Source organism: Neovison vison, chromosome 8 (assembly GCF_020171115.1).
Source record: "Neovison vison isolate M4711 chromosome 8, ASM_NN_V1, whole genome shotgun sequence".
NCBI classification, from domain to species: Eukaryota; Metazoa; Chordata; class Mammalia; order Carnivora; family Mustelidae; genus Neogale; species Neogale vison.
Window position 1 is genome coordinate 108,656,852 of NC_058098.1, and position 13,099 is coordinate 108,669,950.

The window sequence follows — 13,099 nt, forward strand, 5'->3', positions numbered from 1 at the left end:
TATTCTTTCACGGTCCTGGAAGCCAGAAGTGCTCAGAAATCCAGCTGTCAGCAATGTGCCCTGTTCCTTCTGAAGACTCCGAGAAGAATCCCTCCTTGCCTCTTGCTAGATTCTGGTGGCTCCTGACAGTCCTTGGTGTGCCTTGGCTTATAGCTATTCCAATTCCTTCCTCCATGGTCACACGACCCTCTTCCCTGTCTCTCTCTCTCCCTCTCTCTCTCTCTCTCTCTCTCTGTGTTTCCAATCTCCTTCTCCCTGTGAGGTACCAGTTTTTGGGGTTAGAACCCACCCTAATCCAATAAGACCTCATCTTAACTTGATTATACCTGCGAAGACCCTATCTCCAAATAAGGTCACATTCTGAGGTTCCAGGTAGACATGCACTTTGGAGGAACACTATGCAACCCAGTATACTAGTCCAAAATCAGTCACTAAAAACATGAGAAAGGAATGGAAGAAAAGACCAATATTGGCTTAAATAACTGGTTTTCACATTAGCTGCACATTTAGATTAACCTTGGGTTTTTTGAAAACGCTCAGTAGCGGACACACACACTAAATAAATAAATCCAATCTCTAGAGATAGAGCCCAGGCATCAGTATTTTTTAACCCCTTCCCCAAAGGTGACTCTAAGGCACCTCCATTGGCTTAGGCTGGTGGTTCACAACCTTGCTGCACAATAGGCTGTTACAAGATTAGGATAATTAGGAAAATTTAAACAAGGTGAATTCAATAATATTACTATATCATTGTTAATTTCTTTTTTTTAAGATTTTATTTGACAGGCAGAGATCAATATCATTGTTAATTTCTTGATTTTGCTAATTGTATTGCAGATATATAAGTGAACGTTCTTGTTTTTAAGAATGCAAATTGAAGTATTTAGGGGTATTGGGGCAATTTCCTCCAAATAAGTCAGGAGAAAAACTGTGTGTGTATATATGTATAGAAACATTTATATGTGTATATGGAGGTAGCACATGTATGTGTATATATGTACATACACACACACGCACACACACACAGAGGGAGAGAGGAGGAAGAAGATATAAAATGTGCCCCCTAAAGTTATAATGCTAAGTGAAATAAGTCAGAGAAAGACAAATACCATATGATTTCACTCATATGTGGAATTTAATAAAACAGAGAAACAAAGGAAGAAAGAGAGAGAGATAAACCAAGAAACAGACTCTTAACTATGCAGAGCAAACTGATGGCACCAGAGAGGAGGTGGGTAGGGGGATGGGGCAAATAGGTGACTGGGATTAAAGAATCCGTCATCATGAGAGAACCCTCTTCAGCGGAATGGGAATGCACTGGTTCACACAATCTAAGGAAGCCTTGGGCATCCCAGCTGGGGAAGGGCGAGAGCGAGGCTGGTAACGGAAACAACTGGGAACAGCTCTCTCCTGCTCCTCCCCCACCCTTCTGATCTTTCCTCCTCTGGCAGCCCGCTCCTCAGGGCCGCTCTAAGTCCTTTGTCAGGCAGAAAAAGTCTGGGGCAAGAGCCAAGGTCCCCACAGCTGGACCTCAGAGGGAAACAAAGGAACCCAGTAATCACAGGCCTCTGAGAGAGAAATACTGATCCATCGTCATGGACTGGGGATGGCATCTGGGTTTGTGCCCGGTGGGGAGGTAGGGGTGGCTACTCTTTAGCCCTAGACCATCCATACAGGAGGCTGCAGCTGGCTTTACTCTGCATTGCTCCTAGACCCTTGGCCCTTTTTTGAGAGGTGGGCCCTCAGCTAGAATATTTAAAGAACATTCCCACAGGTGGTGGCTTTTGGATCTTGACACAGCCACATTGCCTTCAGCTCTTTCTCTACACAAGTGACTATAGTGTTAACTGACTTGCTCAAGGGCACACCTCTCTCCATGGCAGAGGACCCAGGCTCATATGACTCTAAGTCACAGCTTACATTCCACTACCCAGGGAGGACTGACCCATGGGCCTCGGTGAACTTTATGGACACTCCTTTATGGAGGCCTGGGGCAAGAACATTAAAATCCAGGGCTCAGGGTTCTCAGTGAGACACAGACTATTCTCAGGGGACTTCAGTTTGTCTTGTAGAAATCACCGAACCATAAAATGTCAGTGCCAGGAGCTCCCTGGAGCTGGTCCAGACAGTCCTTTCTTTTTAGATGAGGACACTGCAGGACATGGCCTCTAATGGAGTAGTCTGACCACTGTGCTAAGGTTTGAGGAGTGCAATGGGGCATTTGGGAGGCTGCTTTAGTGTCCCACATGCTGCCCAGTACTCCCCACCCTGAGTTCTTCAGAAGACCCAGTAATGGTTCAGATTTACCTGACCCTTGCCTCACCTGCTGATGCAGAACTTGACTCCCTAATAAGCCCCTCTTTCCTATCTTGCCAAGGTTTCCAGGAGCCCTGAGGACTCTCTGCCATGGGACCATGAGCAGCTCTGCTGCCTCGCCCACTGCACACCACTGACCCTGAGTGGTGTGCGGAGAAGGGAGTCAGGAGACACAGCTACCCTTTGTGTTTTTACTTTGTGAACTGGGCCTTCAGGCATAGCTTGCAATGGGGAAACTGGCAGCTTTTACTTACTGCCCCTCTGACCTCAGGAGCGAGATGTGTGTCCAGGGGAAGGGAAGGGACAAATTCTAGAAACAGCCACCACGCTGTCCTCAGAAGTGCCCTCCACTCCAAACACCCAAAGCTTCGTTATAGAGTCACCTCTGATGAACCTGCCTCCTTTTTCCCCAGGATAAAGTCTGGGAAGAGACTCAGTGGGTTTACGGCAGCCCTTACCGCCCCAGTGGTCCAGGCTGGGAATGCCCACAGTCTGACATGATTCCATGATTCCTGGCTTGATTCCATAGATCCTTATCTTTGGAAGCAGTCAAGCTGTGATCTGTGATGGTGCTTTTCCCCGGCTCCTCAGAGCAAGACCAGCCAGTTTGGAGGCCAGCTCGAATTTCCATATTCCTCCTCCAAGAGACAAATTCCTGGTTCAAGGCAGAGCTTCCCTATGTGAATTCCATGGATCCTCACACAGAGACAGCCAGGTGTACCACTGTGTAAAAAGCAAGCGCGGGGGGCATCTAGGTGGCTCAGTCAGTCAAGCCTACGACTCTTGCTTTCAACTCTGATTGGGATTCTCTCTATATATATTGTACCTTTACTTATATTTTCAAAAGGAAATAAGGATAAACAAAAAGCTAATAAAACTGTTACCTATAGAAGGAGGGAGGGAATGGGGATGGAAAGTAAACTCTCTGAATATGCCTTGTTTTACCATTTTGACTTTGGAACTTGGTAAATGTTACATAACTTTAAAACATTAAATCTAACAGGAAGGGACCCCTGGGTGGCTCAGTTGGTGAAGTGGCTGCCTTTGCCACAGGTCATGATACCAGAGCCCTAGGATTGAGCCCTGCGTTGGGCTCCCTGCTCAGCTAGAAGCCTGCTTCTCCCCCTCCCTCTGCCCCTCCCCACCTTCTCTCTCTCTCTCACTCTCACTCTTAAATAAATAAATAAAATCTTTAAAAATAAATAAATAAATCTAACGGGGGTGTTGGCGGGGAAGCAGTCCCTAAAAAATCAACAACAAACGAAACAAATTTACTCAAATTCCATTTCAAGTTAGTGGCATAACTGCAAGAGAAAAATTATTTTAATTGACCTTAAATTCATTACTTTGACTATATACCCACTAGGAATATAGCCCAATAAAGGCAAAAGAACCACAGCTGACCCTTGAACAACACAGGGGTTAGGGGCACCGACCCCCCCCACATGTACTAGAAAATCTATGTACAACTTTTAGACTCTCCCAAAACTGAACAGCTAATAACTTCCTGTTGACAGGAAGTGTTACTGATAACTTTATAAAGAGTCAATTAACACATATTTTGATGTTATAATAAAAATATGTGTTATTCTTATAACACATTCTTATATTAAAGCATATTCTTATAATAAAGCATAAAATGTTTTTAAGAAAATCATAAGGAAAATATATTTAGAGTACTGTATACATATTTATTTTATTAAATTATATTATTCTTATTCTTACTTACTGATAATGGTTATTATTTGTTATCATATATGAAATCTAAGCTCTGAAACTCTTGTTAACATCTCTGGGTCAAAGACAAGTAAGAACAAAGTTAGGTTCCCTGGCTCACTGCCATAAGAATGACAGGATACTATAGGGAACTGGGAGGCATCTCCCCAAGAAATGTTAGAAAGCACTTCTTGCCGGATTTGGGCTTGTATTAGGTGATCAGGAGAGGGGTCAAGGGAGCAGACAGTTGCCCAGGATTGGGTGCTGCTAGGAAGCAGGTGTGATTCCATGGGTGGCTTTGTTTGACATGAACATTCTCTAAAGTCGTTTCTAGAACAACACAACTTGGCTATTAGTGCCAGACCAACTCCTGGCTATCATGAGCTGCTTTTTTCTTTCTCCCTTTGAAGAAACTAAGTTCACATGGGAAAGATGATGTGACTAGCTGATCAGCATTCTACCAAAAGCTGAATAACTTTCCTCAGGTGACCTGACCTTGTTTACCTACCTTGAAAAACTGGTGTCTGGAAAACAAAGAGCATTTACAAGTTGGGGTAAGAGAAATGTGGCCAAACAGAAGAGTTTTTTGGAGTCTGTATTTTTTTTCTATCCTTGACATAATAACTTACCCCAGCCTGGGTGGCTTAAGCAACAGGAATGTTATTTATATCACAGTTCTGGATGTGTCATCTTATTGGTTCCTTCTGAAAGCCATGAAGGACCTGTCCCAGGTCTCTCTCCTTGTATTATAGGTGGCCATGTTCCCACTGCCTCCTCACACAGTTTCCTCTGTACATTTCTGTGTTCAACTCTCTTCTTCTAAAGACACCAGTCACATTTGCCTGGGCCCACTCCAATTGCCTCATTTAAACTCAACTACTTCCTTAAAGACCGTATCTCTAGAATGGTCACACTCTAAAGTACTTGGGGTTAGGACTTCAACATTTGAATTGGCAAGGGGTAGGGCACAATTCAGCCCAGAACAACCTATTTGACTTCCGTGGAGATGGAGGCTTCTTTCTCACCAGGAGCTAACCTACCAGAAAAGTTAACACAAAGAGAATAGGTCATTATGTTTTCTGAAACCAATTTTTTTTATCAGTTTCCAAATACCATGAAGGCACAATGACCACACAAGAGGCACAGTGGTGTCCATGACAGGAACAGCTCACAGCCATGCCATCCCCTTTTCTGTTGGGCTTATGGACAGACCTGTTCTTTTCACCGTTCCTCTAAGAATGAGTCACAAGGAGAAAATCTTCAGAAGATGCTAAAGAGAATCTCCACTTAGTGACTGGGTCACAGGTTTGTAGCTGTGGATCAGCTGTTCACAGTGTGCAGCTTGAGTGACCCCATTCACTTCCGGTGGTTTTCCAATTTCCTTTTCAAAGTGACAGAGAGCTCTGCTTGCTAGGAACTGCCTGTCCAGACATCCGTTGGTTGTGTTCCCAGCCATGCTCCCCATTTAATTTCCCAAGCCCCTGACTTTCTTTGGGTACATGTCCATGTGATTCAGAGGAGGCTTCAGGGGAAGGTATGGGACCAAACCAGTGGAGAGTGACACAGCACATTTGCTAGATTATTTGCCACTATGGAGTAAGCACACTGAGACCAGGAACTGCCGCCATATTTTTGCTACCACAAAGGAACCAAGCCCGAGGTGAAGTCAACAAAGAGTTTGCAGAGCTAAGAGAACAGCAGAGGAAAACTGGAAAAATCCTGATCAGATTGTACCTGAAACCCATATACCTATGAATTTTTCAGTTGCATGAGTCAATCAATTCTCGCTGCTGTTAAGCAAGCCTGACTTGCGTTTTCTTTGAGACTTTCTTTGTTTGTTTATCTATTTATTTACTTCAGGGAGAGAGAGAGGAGGAGGAGGGACAAAGAGAGAGGGAGAGAATCTCAAAGAGACTCTGCACTGACATGGAGTCTGATGTAGGGCTCGATCTCACGACCCTGAAATCATGACCTGAGCTGAAACCAAAAGACACTTAACTGACTGAGCCACCCTGGTACCCCTGGGTTTGCTATTAATTGTGATTCAAGGTATCTGGATAGATTTATAAGCCCCTCTGTAAACTCACTGATGCTTTTTGTTTTTTGTTTTTTTTTTTAAAGATTTTATTTATTTATTTGAGAGAGATCACAAGCAGGCAGAGAGAGAGAGAGAGAGAGGAGGAAGCAGGCTCCCGGCTGAGCAGAGAGCCTGATGCGGGGCTCGATCCCAGGACTCAGAGTTCATGACCTGAGGTGAAGGCAGCAGCTTAACCCGCTGAGCCACCCAGGCGCCCCCACTGATGTTTTTTGTGGTCACTGGCAAGTACACATCAATTACTGTACTGTGACTAATTAATTAATGCCAAAGAGAAGGGATACTGTTGAAGATACTGTTGTACTCTCAGAAAAATTAAAGAGGCTATCAAGTGGGAATAAGGGAAGAAGCATAGACTTCTGTGGGGTTTGAATAGATCTCAAATTTTCAATGTCATTAAAGTCTTTGCCAAGCCAACTGGGTCTAAGCAGGATAAGTATATAGCATATATCCAGTGATGTAGAAGCAGGTGAAGAATAAGAAAATACCAACAAGCCTGAAACCATGAGATTGCAAGTCTGGCTGGAAACTTTTAAGTGGCTACTATAGGAATATTTAATATGAACACAGGAAATGATCATAAAAGTGTTCATTGTTTCCTGTTGGTGTTAATTTTACTTTAGATATCCTCCTTTTTCAACCTCCAAGTATGTGAACCAAATAAAAAGCTACTCCCTGAATGCTGGTACAAAGCCCAGGAGTACACTGAGATCCAAAGGTCAGAGATAATCAGGAAAATGGATTGAGAAGTTAATGGTTCAAGGTGGTCAAGAAGTCAAAATGGGAAATGAGTTAAAAAAAAAAAAAAAAACAGTGGGAGGGACACTTGGGTGGTTCAGTCAGTTAAGCATCCACCTTCGGCTCAGGTTATAATCCCAGGGTCCTGGGATAGAGCCCCACATCTTATCCGGCTCCCTAGGAGTCTGCTTCTCCCTCTGCCTGCTGCTCCCCCTGCTTGTGTGTGTGCTCTCTCTCTCTCTCTCTCTCTGTCTTTGACAAATAAATAAAATCTTAAAAAACAACAACAAAACAGTAAGGTCGTCATCTGGGTGTCCTGTTAGACAGCTAGAAGGTCCAAGACCTCTCCAAGACAAAAGGTGAGTCAAAGCAGCATTGACCAGTAATTAAAACATCTAGTCCAGGGAAAGAGCTTAAGCAGTTAATGTGTGTCTAATAACATACTTTCCCAGGTAGACTAGGCATTATCAACTCAGGGAGATTAGATCCACAAATCATCTAACATTCAAAATTTCATGTGCTTATGAAGATTCCACCTTATGCCCAGAAACCACACCATCCAGGAGACCTATCCCTGATCACCAATAATGCCAATGCTTTCCTTGTCCCTTTTAAAAATTTTTTCTCTTCCTTGTTCATTTTGCCTAAAAACTCACCACTTCCTAGCATGCCTCGCTGTCCTCTAGACTCTGGGGAATGGAGACTACCTGTTTCCTGAAGTGTTAAACAAAGTCTGGATCACCTAAATTGTTTTCATCATTTTAACATCACATGTGTGTGTAAATTAAGCTGATTTACTGATTGCATTTAGTTAATACAACTGATTAACTGATAAACCAGGCTACCAGTTATTCATGGTATCACTTCCGTTTCCTCATGCCATTCCTTTGTTTCCAAAAGGATAAACTAAAGGACCTAATTCAGACTTTGATACACAGACAAGAATTTTATCAGTGCTCAGCTATGTAAACATCTGTCAGGACTGTCTCTGAAACTGATGTTTCTAAGTTGCCAAGTCTGAGCCTTGATTTAGCTCTTTTCTCTAGCTTGAGAAGTGTCCAGCTCTTTGAAGGGATGGAAGCAAATCCAGTCTGAGCAAGGATACCAATTTTGTAAGAGGACGTAATTGCTGTCCTGAAAGTACAGAGGTTACAAAGTATAGAAGCTATTAATGCTAATGAAATTCTGAGCTGATGCTCGAAGATGCACATCATCCCAAGGTATAAGAAAAAATTTGTCTGGTCTTTAACCTGGTTTCCTGGCGGATCTTTAAAAACCCCTGAAATTCTCTCTAGGTCATTGGAGTTCTTGTTATGCTAATGATGTGTCTCATGGTGGGTCTCCAGATAGCTTCTGGATGGGGGCTTGTCAACAAAAAGATGAACCAGAAAGATTAGAAAGATGAACTTTCTGGTCAGCAGAAGGATCAAAAGTTTGGGCTTGGAGTCACAGGATATCAGCCAGTCCTCCCAACCTCAAGAGAGAGGATGGAGGGTTAGAGATTGAGTTCACTCTCATGCACACACACACACCAATGATTTAATCAGTCATTCTTTCATAATGAAACTCTAGTAAAAACTCAGGATACTGAAGCTCAGTGGAGATTTCTGGCTGGTTAACACACTGATGTGCCAAGAAAATAATGTACCTTGACTCCGCAAAGGGAGAGCATGGAAAGGCCACGTCCAGGATTTTCCTAGACTACATCCTATGTGTATCTTTTGTAATAAAACTGTAATCATAAGTTTCCTGAGTTTTCTGTGAGTCCTTCTTGTGAGTTATCAAACCTGGAGAAGGTTGTGGGAACCCCTGAATTCGTAGCCAATTGGTCAGAAATATGGGTGGCTGAGAACCCCTGGGACTTGTGGCTGGCATCTGAAGCAGAGAGAGAGACATACTAGGGGACTCTTAAGGTTTCTGGATCCAATTCCAACATTGCAAGGGAAGACACCCCGATTCCCACTTCCACCACAATGCCAAGCAATTCCCAGACACCAGCAGGGTGTCCAGCAGGACATCTGAAAATTCAACTTAATTCTAACACTGTCTACCCAGACATGGCATCAGGTTCCATAAGTTATAAATTCAGTCTTACAAGACTTTTCCCCACCCCAACTTCAGATTAGAGGTTCCAACCACCTCCTCCCTGGGTTTGATTAATTTTTAGAGTAGTTCACATAACTCAGGGAAACACTTACTTACATTTATCAGTTTTCTAAAGGATATGAATCAACAACCAGACGGAGCTTCTGTCCTCATGGAGTTTGGTGGTATTTGGTGACACATTCTGATTCCACAAGTGTGAAAGCTCTCTGGGAAAAAAAAAAAAAAAAAAAGGACCAATAAGCTGCCCTCTTGGGTTTATATGGAGGCTTCATTGCATAGTCATGGTTGACTAAGTCTTTAGCCATTGGTTGTGTCAACCTTCAGCTTCTCTCCTCTCCTAAGTTTGAGTTTGGTTGGTAGTTGGTGGGGGGTTACAGTGAAAGTTCCAACCTTCTAATCACATAGTTGGTTCTTCTGACAACCAGCCCCATCCTTAGGTGCTTTCCAAAAGTCACCTCATTAACAAAAGATAGCTTTGCCATTCTCCTCAGTTTCTCAAGGAAATTCCAAAAGTTTTGTGAACTGTATGTAAGACATAATCCACAGAGGAATACCAAATATATATGAAAAATATACTTTGGTCATCTGGAAGATCAAATATATACGTAGTTCTTATCCACAAGAGTGGATCCTGGGTTTTAACCACAGAGGCATCTTCTGAAATCACAACCCATTCTCAGAAGAAAAACATATTCTAAAATAGTGTTCTATATCTCTCTTCCTACAAATCAACTTTATTATTAATATTCCATAGTCCCTTAAAACACTCATCAGCTTTCTGTAATTGTTCTAATTATAAACCTCCAATCTTATATGATGTTTCAGCAATACATCTAATACTGTTACTCTAAATTGCTCTAAATTCCCAGAGGAAGGAAAATATATGTGAATCTGTGATTACTTGCATTTGTCAAATAGGCAGAACCTAGAGAGAAATAATCATTTTTCTTTTCTAAACAGAGCACTAACTTTGATATTATATGACAACCCGAGAGAGTTCAGGGATTAAATGGACCTAATAATCTTATGAGGTTATAGGATAGTGGAAGACATAGAAACACAAAGACAAGGAAGCAGATTTCTCTTTTTCATTTTACAGATCAGGAAACTGATAGCCAGATTAAGAGTTTGAATTTTGGGTTGGGGCGCCTGGGTGGCTCAGTGGGTTAAAGCCTCTGCCTTCGGCTCAGGTCATGATCCCAGAGTCCTGGGATCAAGCCCCATATTGGGCTCTCTGCTCAGCAGGGAGCCTGCTTTCTCCTCTCTCTCTCTGCCTGCCTCTCTGCCTACTTGTGATCTCTGTCTGTCAAATAAATAAATAAAAATCTTTAAAAAAAAAAAAAAGAGTTTGAATTTTGGAGCACCAGGCAGCTCAGTTGGTTAAGCATCCAACTCTTGATTTCAGTTCAGATCAATCCTAGAGTTGTGAGATGGAGCCCCAAGTCAGGCTTCACACCTGCTTAAGATTCTCTCTGCCCCTCTCCCCTGTCTCTCACCCCACACCCTTAAAAAAAAAAAAAAAAAAGATCTTGAATCATTTGCCCATTTGCTGCTCCTTGGGAAAGCCGAGGTTGGAGCTTCTCCCCTGTTGTGTCCTGGCATCCCTCCTCTAGTAGATTTGGAGATTATGATATTGAAATAACAAGTCACTGAAAACCCAAATACAAATAAAAAAACTTCATCTATTGGCCTTCCTAAAAATGTAGAGAATCTTTTAGTCAATTTAACATAGTTAGTAATTTAATACTAAAATTAGCAGATAAATTAGAGTTTAAAGAAAGAGAAATTTTAACTGTCCATTCCTGCCCCTGAAGCAGGGAAGGTGTTCTTTACACATAACCAGACCTGCTGCTCCTAAAAGGCCCAATTACTATCATGATCAAGTACAAACTCCTTAATTTAGCGTTCAAGAGTTGACATCAAACTATCAAACCATCTCCACTACTCATTAACAGTGCTCCAGGGTGATCCTACAGGAACCCTGTTTACACCAAGAATGACCTCCTCCAGGCTCTCCCCCTGTCCTGTCTCCTTTGGCCCCTTCTGCTCCTTTCCTTGGCTTTGGACTTTGTCTCCACCTCACCCTCATCCATCACCAACTAGGCTGTGAGCCACTCCTCAGTCAAAGAAAGGACCCCGCACTGTGTAGCTGGCGCTCTTCAATGATACCCAGGCCCTCCTCTGCTGGGCTATGGCTAATGTGGGCAATTCCTCAGAACTCTTCTTTAATAGAATCTGCCCTGGGCAGATCACCACCATGGAAGAAAAAAGTCTAACCCAACAAAAAACCTAAACCTTCTGTGCAGGTGTCATGAGAAACTTTCAAAGCCACTTATTTTAAAAATGCTATGATAGTAAGGGAGAGATTGACCCCCCCACCCCCCTTCAAGGCCTAATTCAAGCTCCACCTTCCTCATTAAGTTTTATGTGACAGGCCCCATTTCCCCTCCCTCCTCAGGATCCCCTTAAGGGATAATCTGAACACTAATATAAGTAATACACATGTATACCTTATTTAAATAGAGTTCTATGACTGCATCTTCATCTCCCGGACAAAGCCACTAGCTTCTTATGGATGGATCTGTTTGAGTCGGACAAGGCTGTAATTAGATATAAATCCAATGAGAGTTGGTATACGATTGACAATGTTCAATCCACATTTCCTAATTGATGACTGAGCCATTATCAGACACAGTTGAAAACCTGAATGAAGGCAACAATCTGCTAATTCCTGTGATGGTCAGCAGAACCTAACATTTGTCTAAAGACCCCAGAGTGAGCACTCTCTCTGTTTTAAGTGCTACAAATCGGATTCTTGTGTAGATTCAAATTGGTCAACACTGGGGATGGAATTCTGGACTGTGAGAGCATCAGCATTTCCAAAAGCTGCTATTTTGGGGGGGGCCCTAAGAGAGCAAACCCCCACACAGCTTCTGCAAAAGGAAGGTAATCACATTAATTATTTGTATTTTACTTGCATTGTTTTTTTTTTTTTAAAGATTTTATTTGTTTATTTGACAGAGAGAAATCACAAGTAGACAGAGAGGCAGGCACAGAGAGAGAGAGAGGGAAGCAGGCTCCCTGCTGAGCAGAGAGCCCGATGCGGGACTCGATCCCAGGACCCTGAGCTCATGGCCTGAGCCGAAGGCAGCGGCTTAACCCACTGAGCCACCCAGGTGCCCCTTTTACTTGCATTGTTATGTGACTTTTGAAACAACCTGGAGAGGTAGAATGGGAAGTCATTAAAGTCCAAGGGCCAGGGGAGGTGAACCATGAAAGATTATGGACTCTGAAAAACAACCTGAGGGTCTTGAAGGGGTTGTGGGGGGGAGATTGGGGGAACAAGGTGGTGGGTATTAGGGAGGGCATGTATTGCATGGAGCACTGGCTGTGGTGCAAAAACAATGAATACTGTTACACTGAAAAGAAATTAAAAAAAAATTTTTTTTAATTAAAAAAAAAAGTCCAAGGGGCAGAAAAGCTAGGTTGATTCTTTTCCAACTCACTTTTAGGCAGGAAGCATCGGCATATCACATATTTCTTCTTAGACATCTGGCCTCCTTCGTAAAGAAGTATCCTCATTTATAACTCCTGAGAACTTGGGTCTCCAGAGCAACTCGTTCCACAGAAGACGTTGAAGGTTTCCTTGTTGGCCTTCTACTATCTATTCAAACTCTTCCACTCTTATTTTAATTGCCATTTGGATGAAGGAACAGCTCCCAGGACCTTGAGCCCTCCTCTGCTTTAGGGCACCCAGTCTTCAGCTGAGTTAAATCAAGCCCAGAGGTCTGCAAGGGTACTAACCTATCATCTTCACATGCCATAAATCACATACATAGCCAGCCGTGAAGTGCCTACCGACGTGCCCTCACACCGCAGTCACTAAGCCAAAATTCTAGGGCTCCCTCCCCACGCGGTACTTCAAACCCCAGCCTGCACTCCGCGCGCCGGGAGTTTACAATTCAACTGAGGACAGCGGGGGAAGTGGGGGGAACGAGCGATGCGCCGGAGGGAGGCGGGACAAATGTCTCCCGGCAACGGCCCCGGCAATTGGCCAGCCCGTCTGCAGCCGAGGCCAATGGCCAGGCGCCTTGCTGACGCCCGTTGCCCCGAGTGCGGCTGCGCGGG

General features: G+C 43.4%; 1 protein-coding gene across 1 annotated transcript in view; it reads right to left on the bottom strand.

Annotated features, from left to right (window-relative positions):
* Positions 1–12,915, bottom strand: part of ACOXL (acyl-CoA oxidase like) — a 349,357-nt gene extending 336,442 nt beyond the window's left edge. The window contains exons 1-3 of the mRNA XM_044261633.1: positions 12,478–12,915; positions 11,482–11,571; positions 9,068–9,177 (exon numbers count right to left, since the gene is read on the bottom strand). Of these exons, the coding sequence (XP_044117568.1) occupies positions 9,068–9,069 (2 nt within the window). The 5' untranslated portion in view covers positions 9,070–9,177; positions 11,482–11,571; positions 12,478–12,915. The remainder of the gene's footprint in view (positions 1–9,067; positions 9,178–11,481; positions 11,572–12,477) is intronic.
* Between the last annotated feature and the right edge of the window lie 184 nt (positions 12,916–13,099).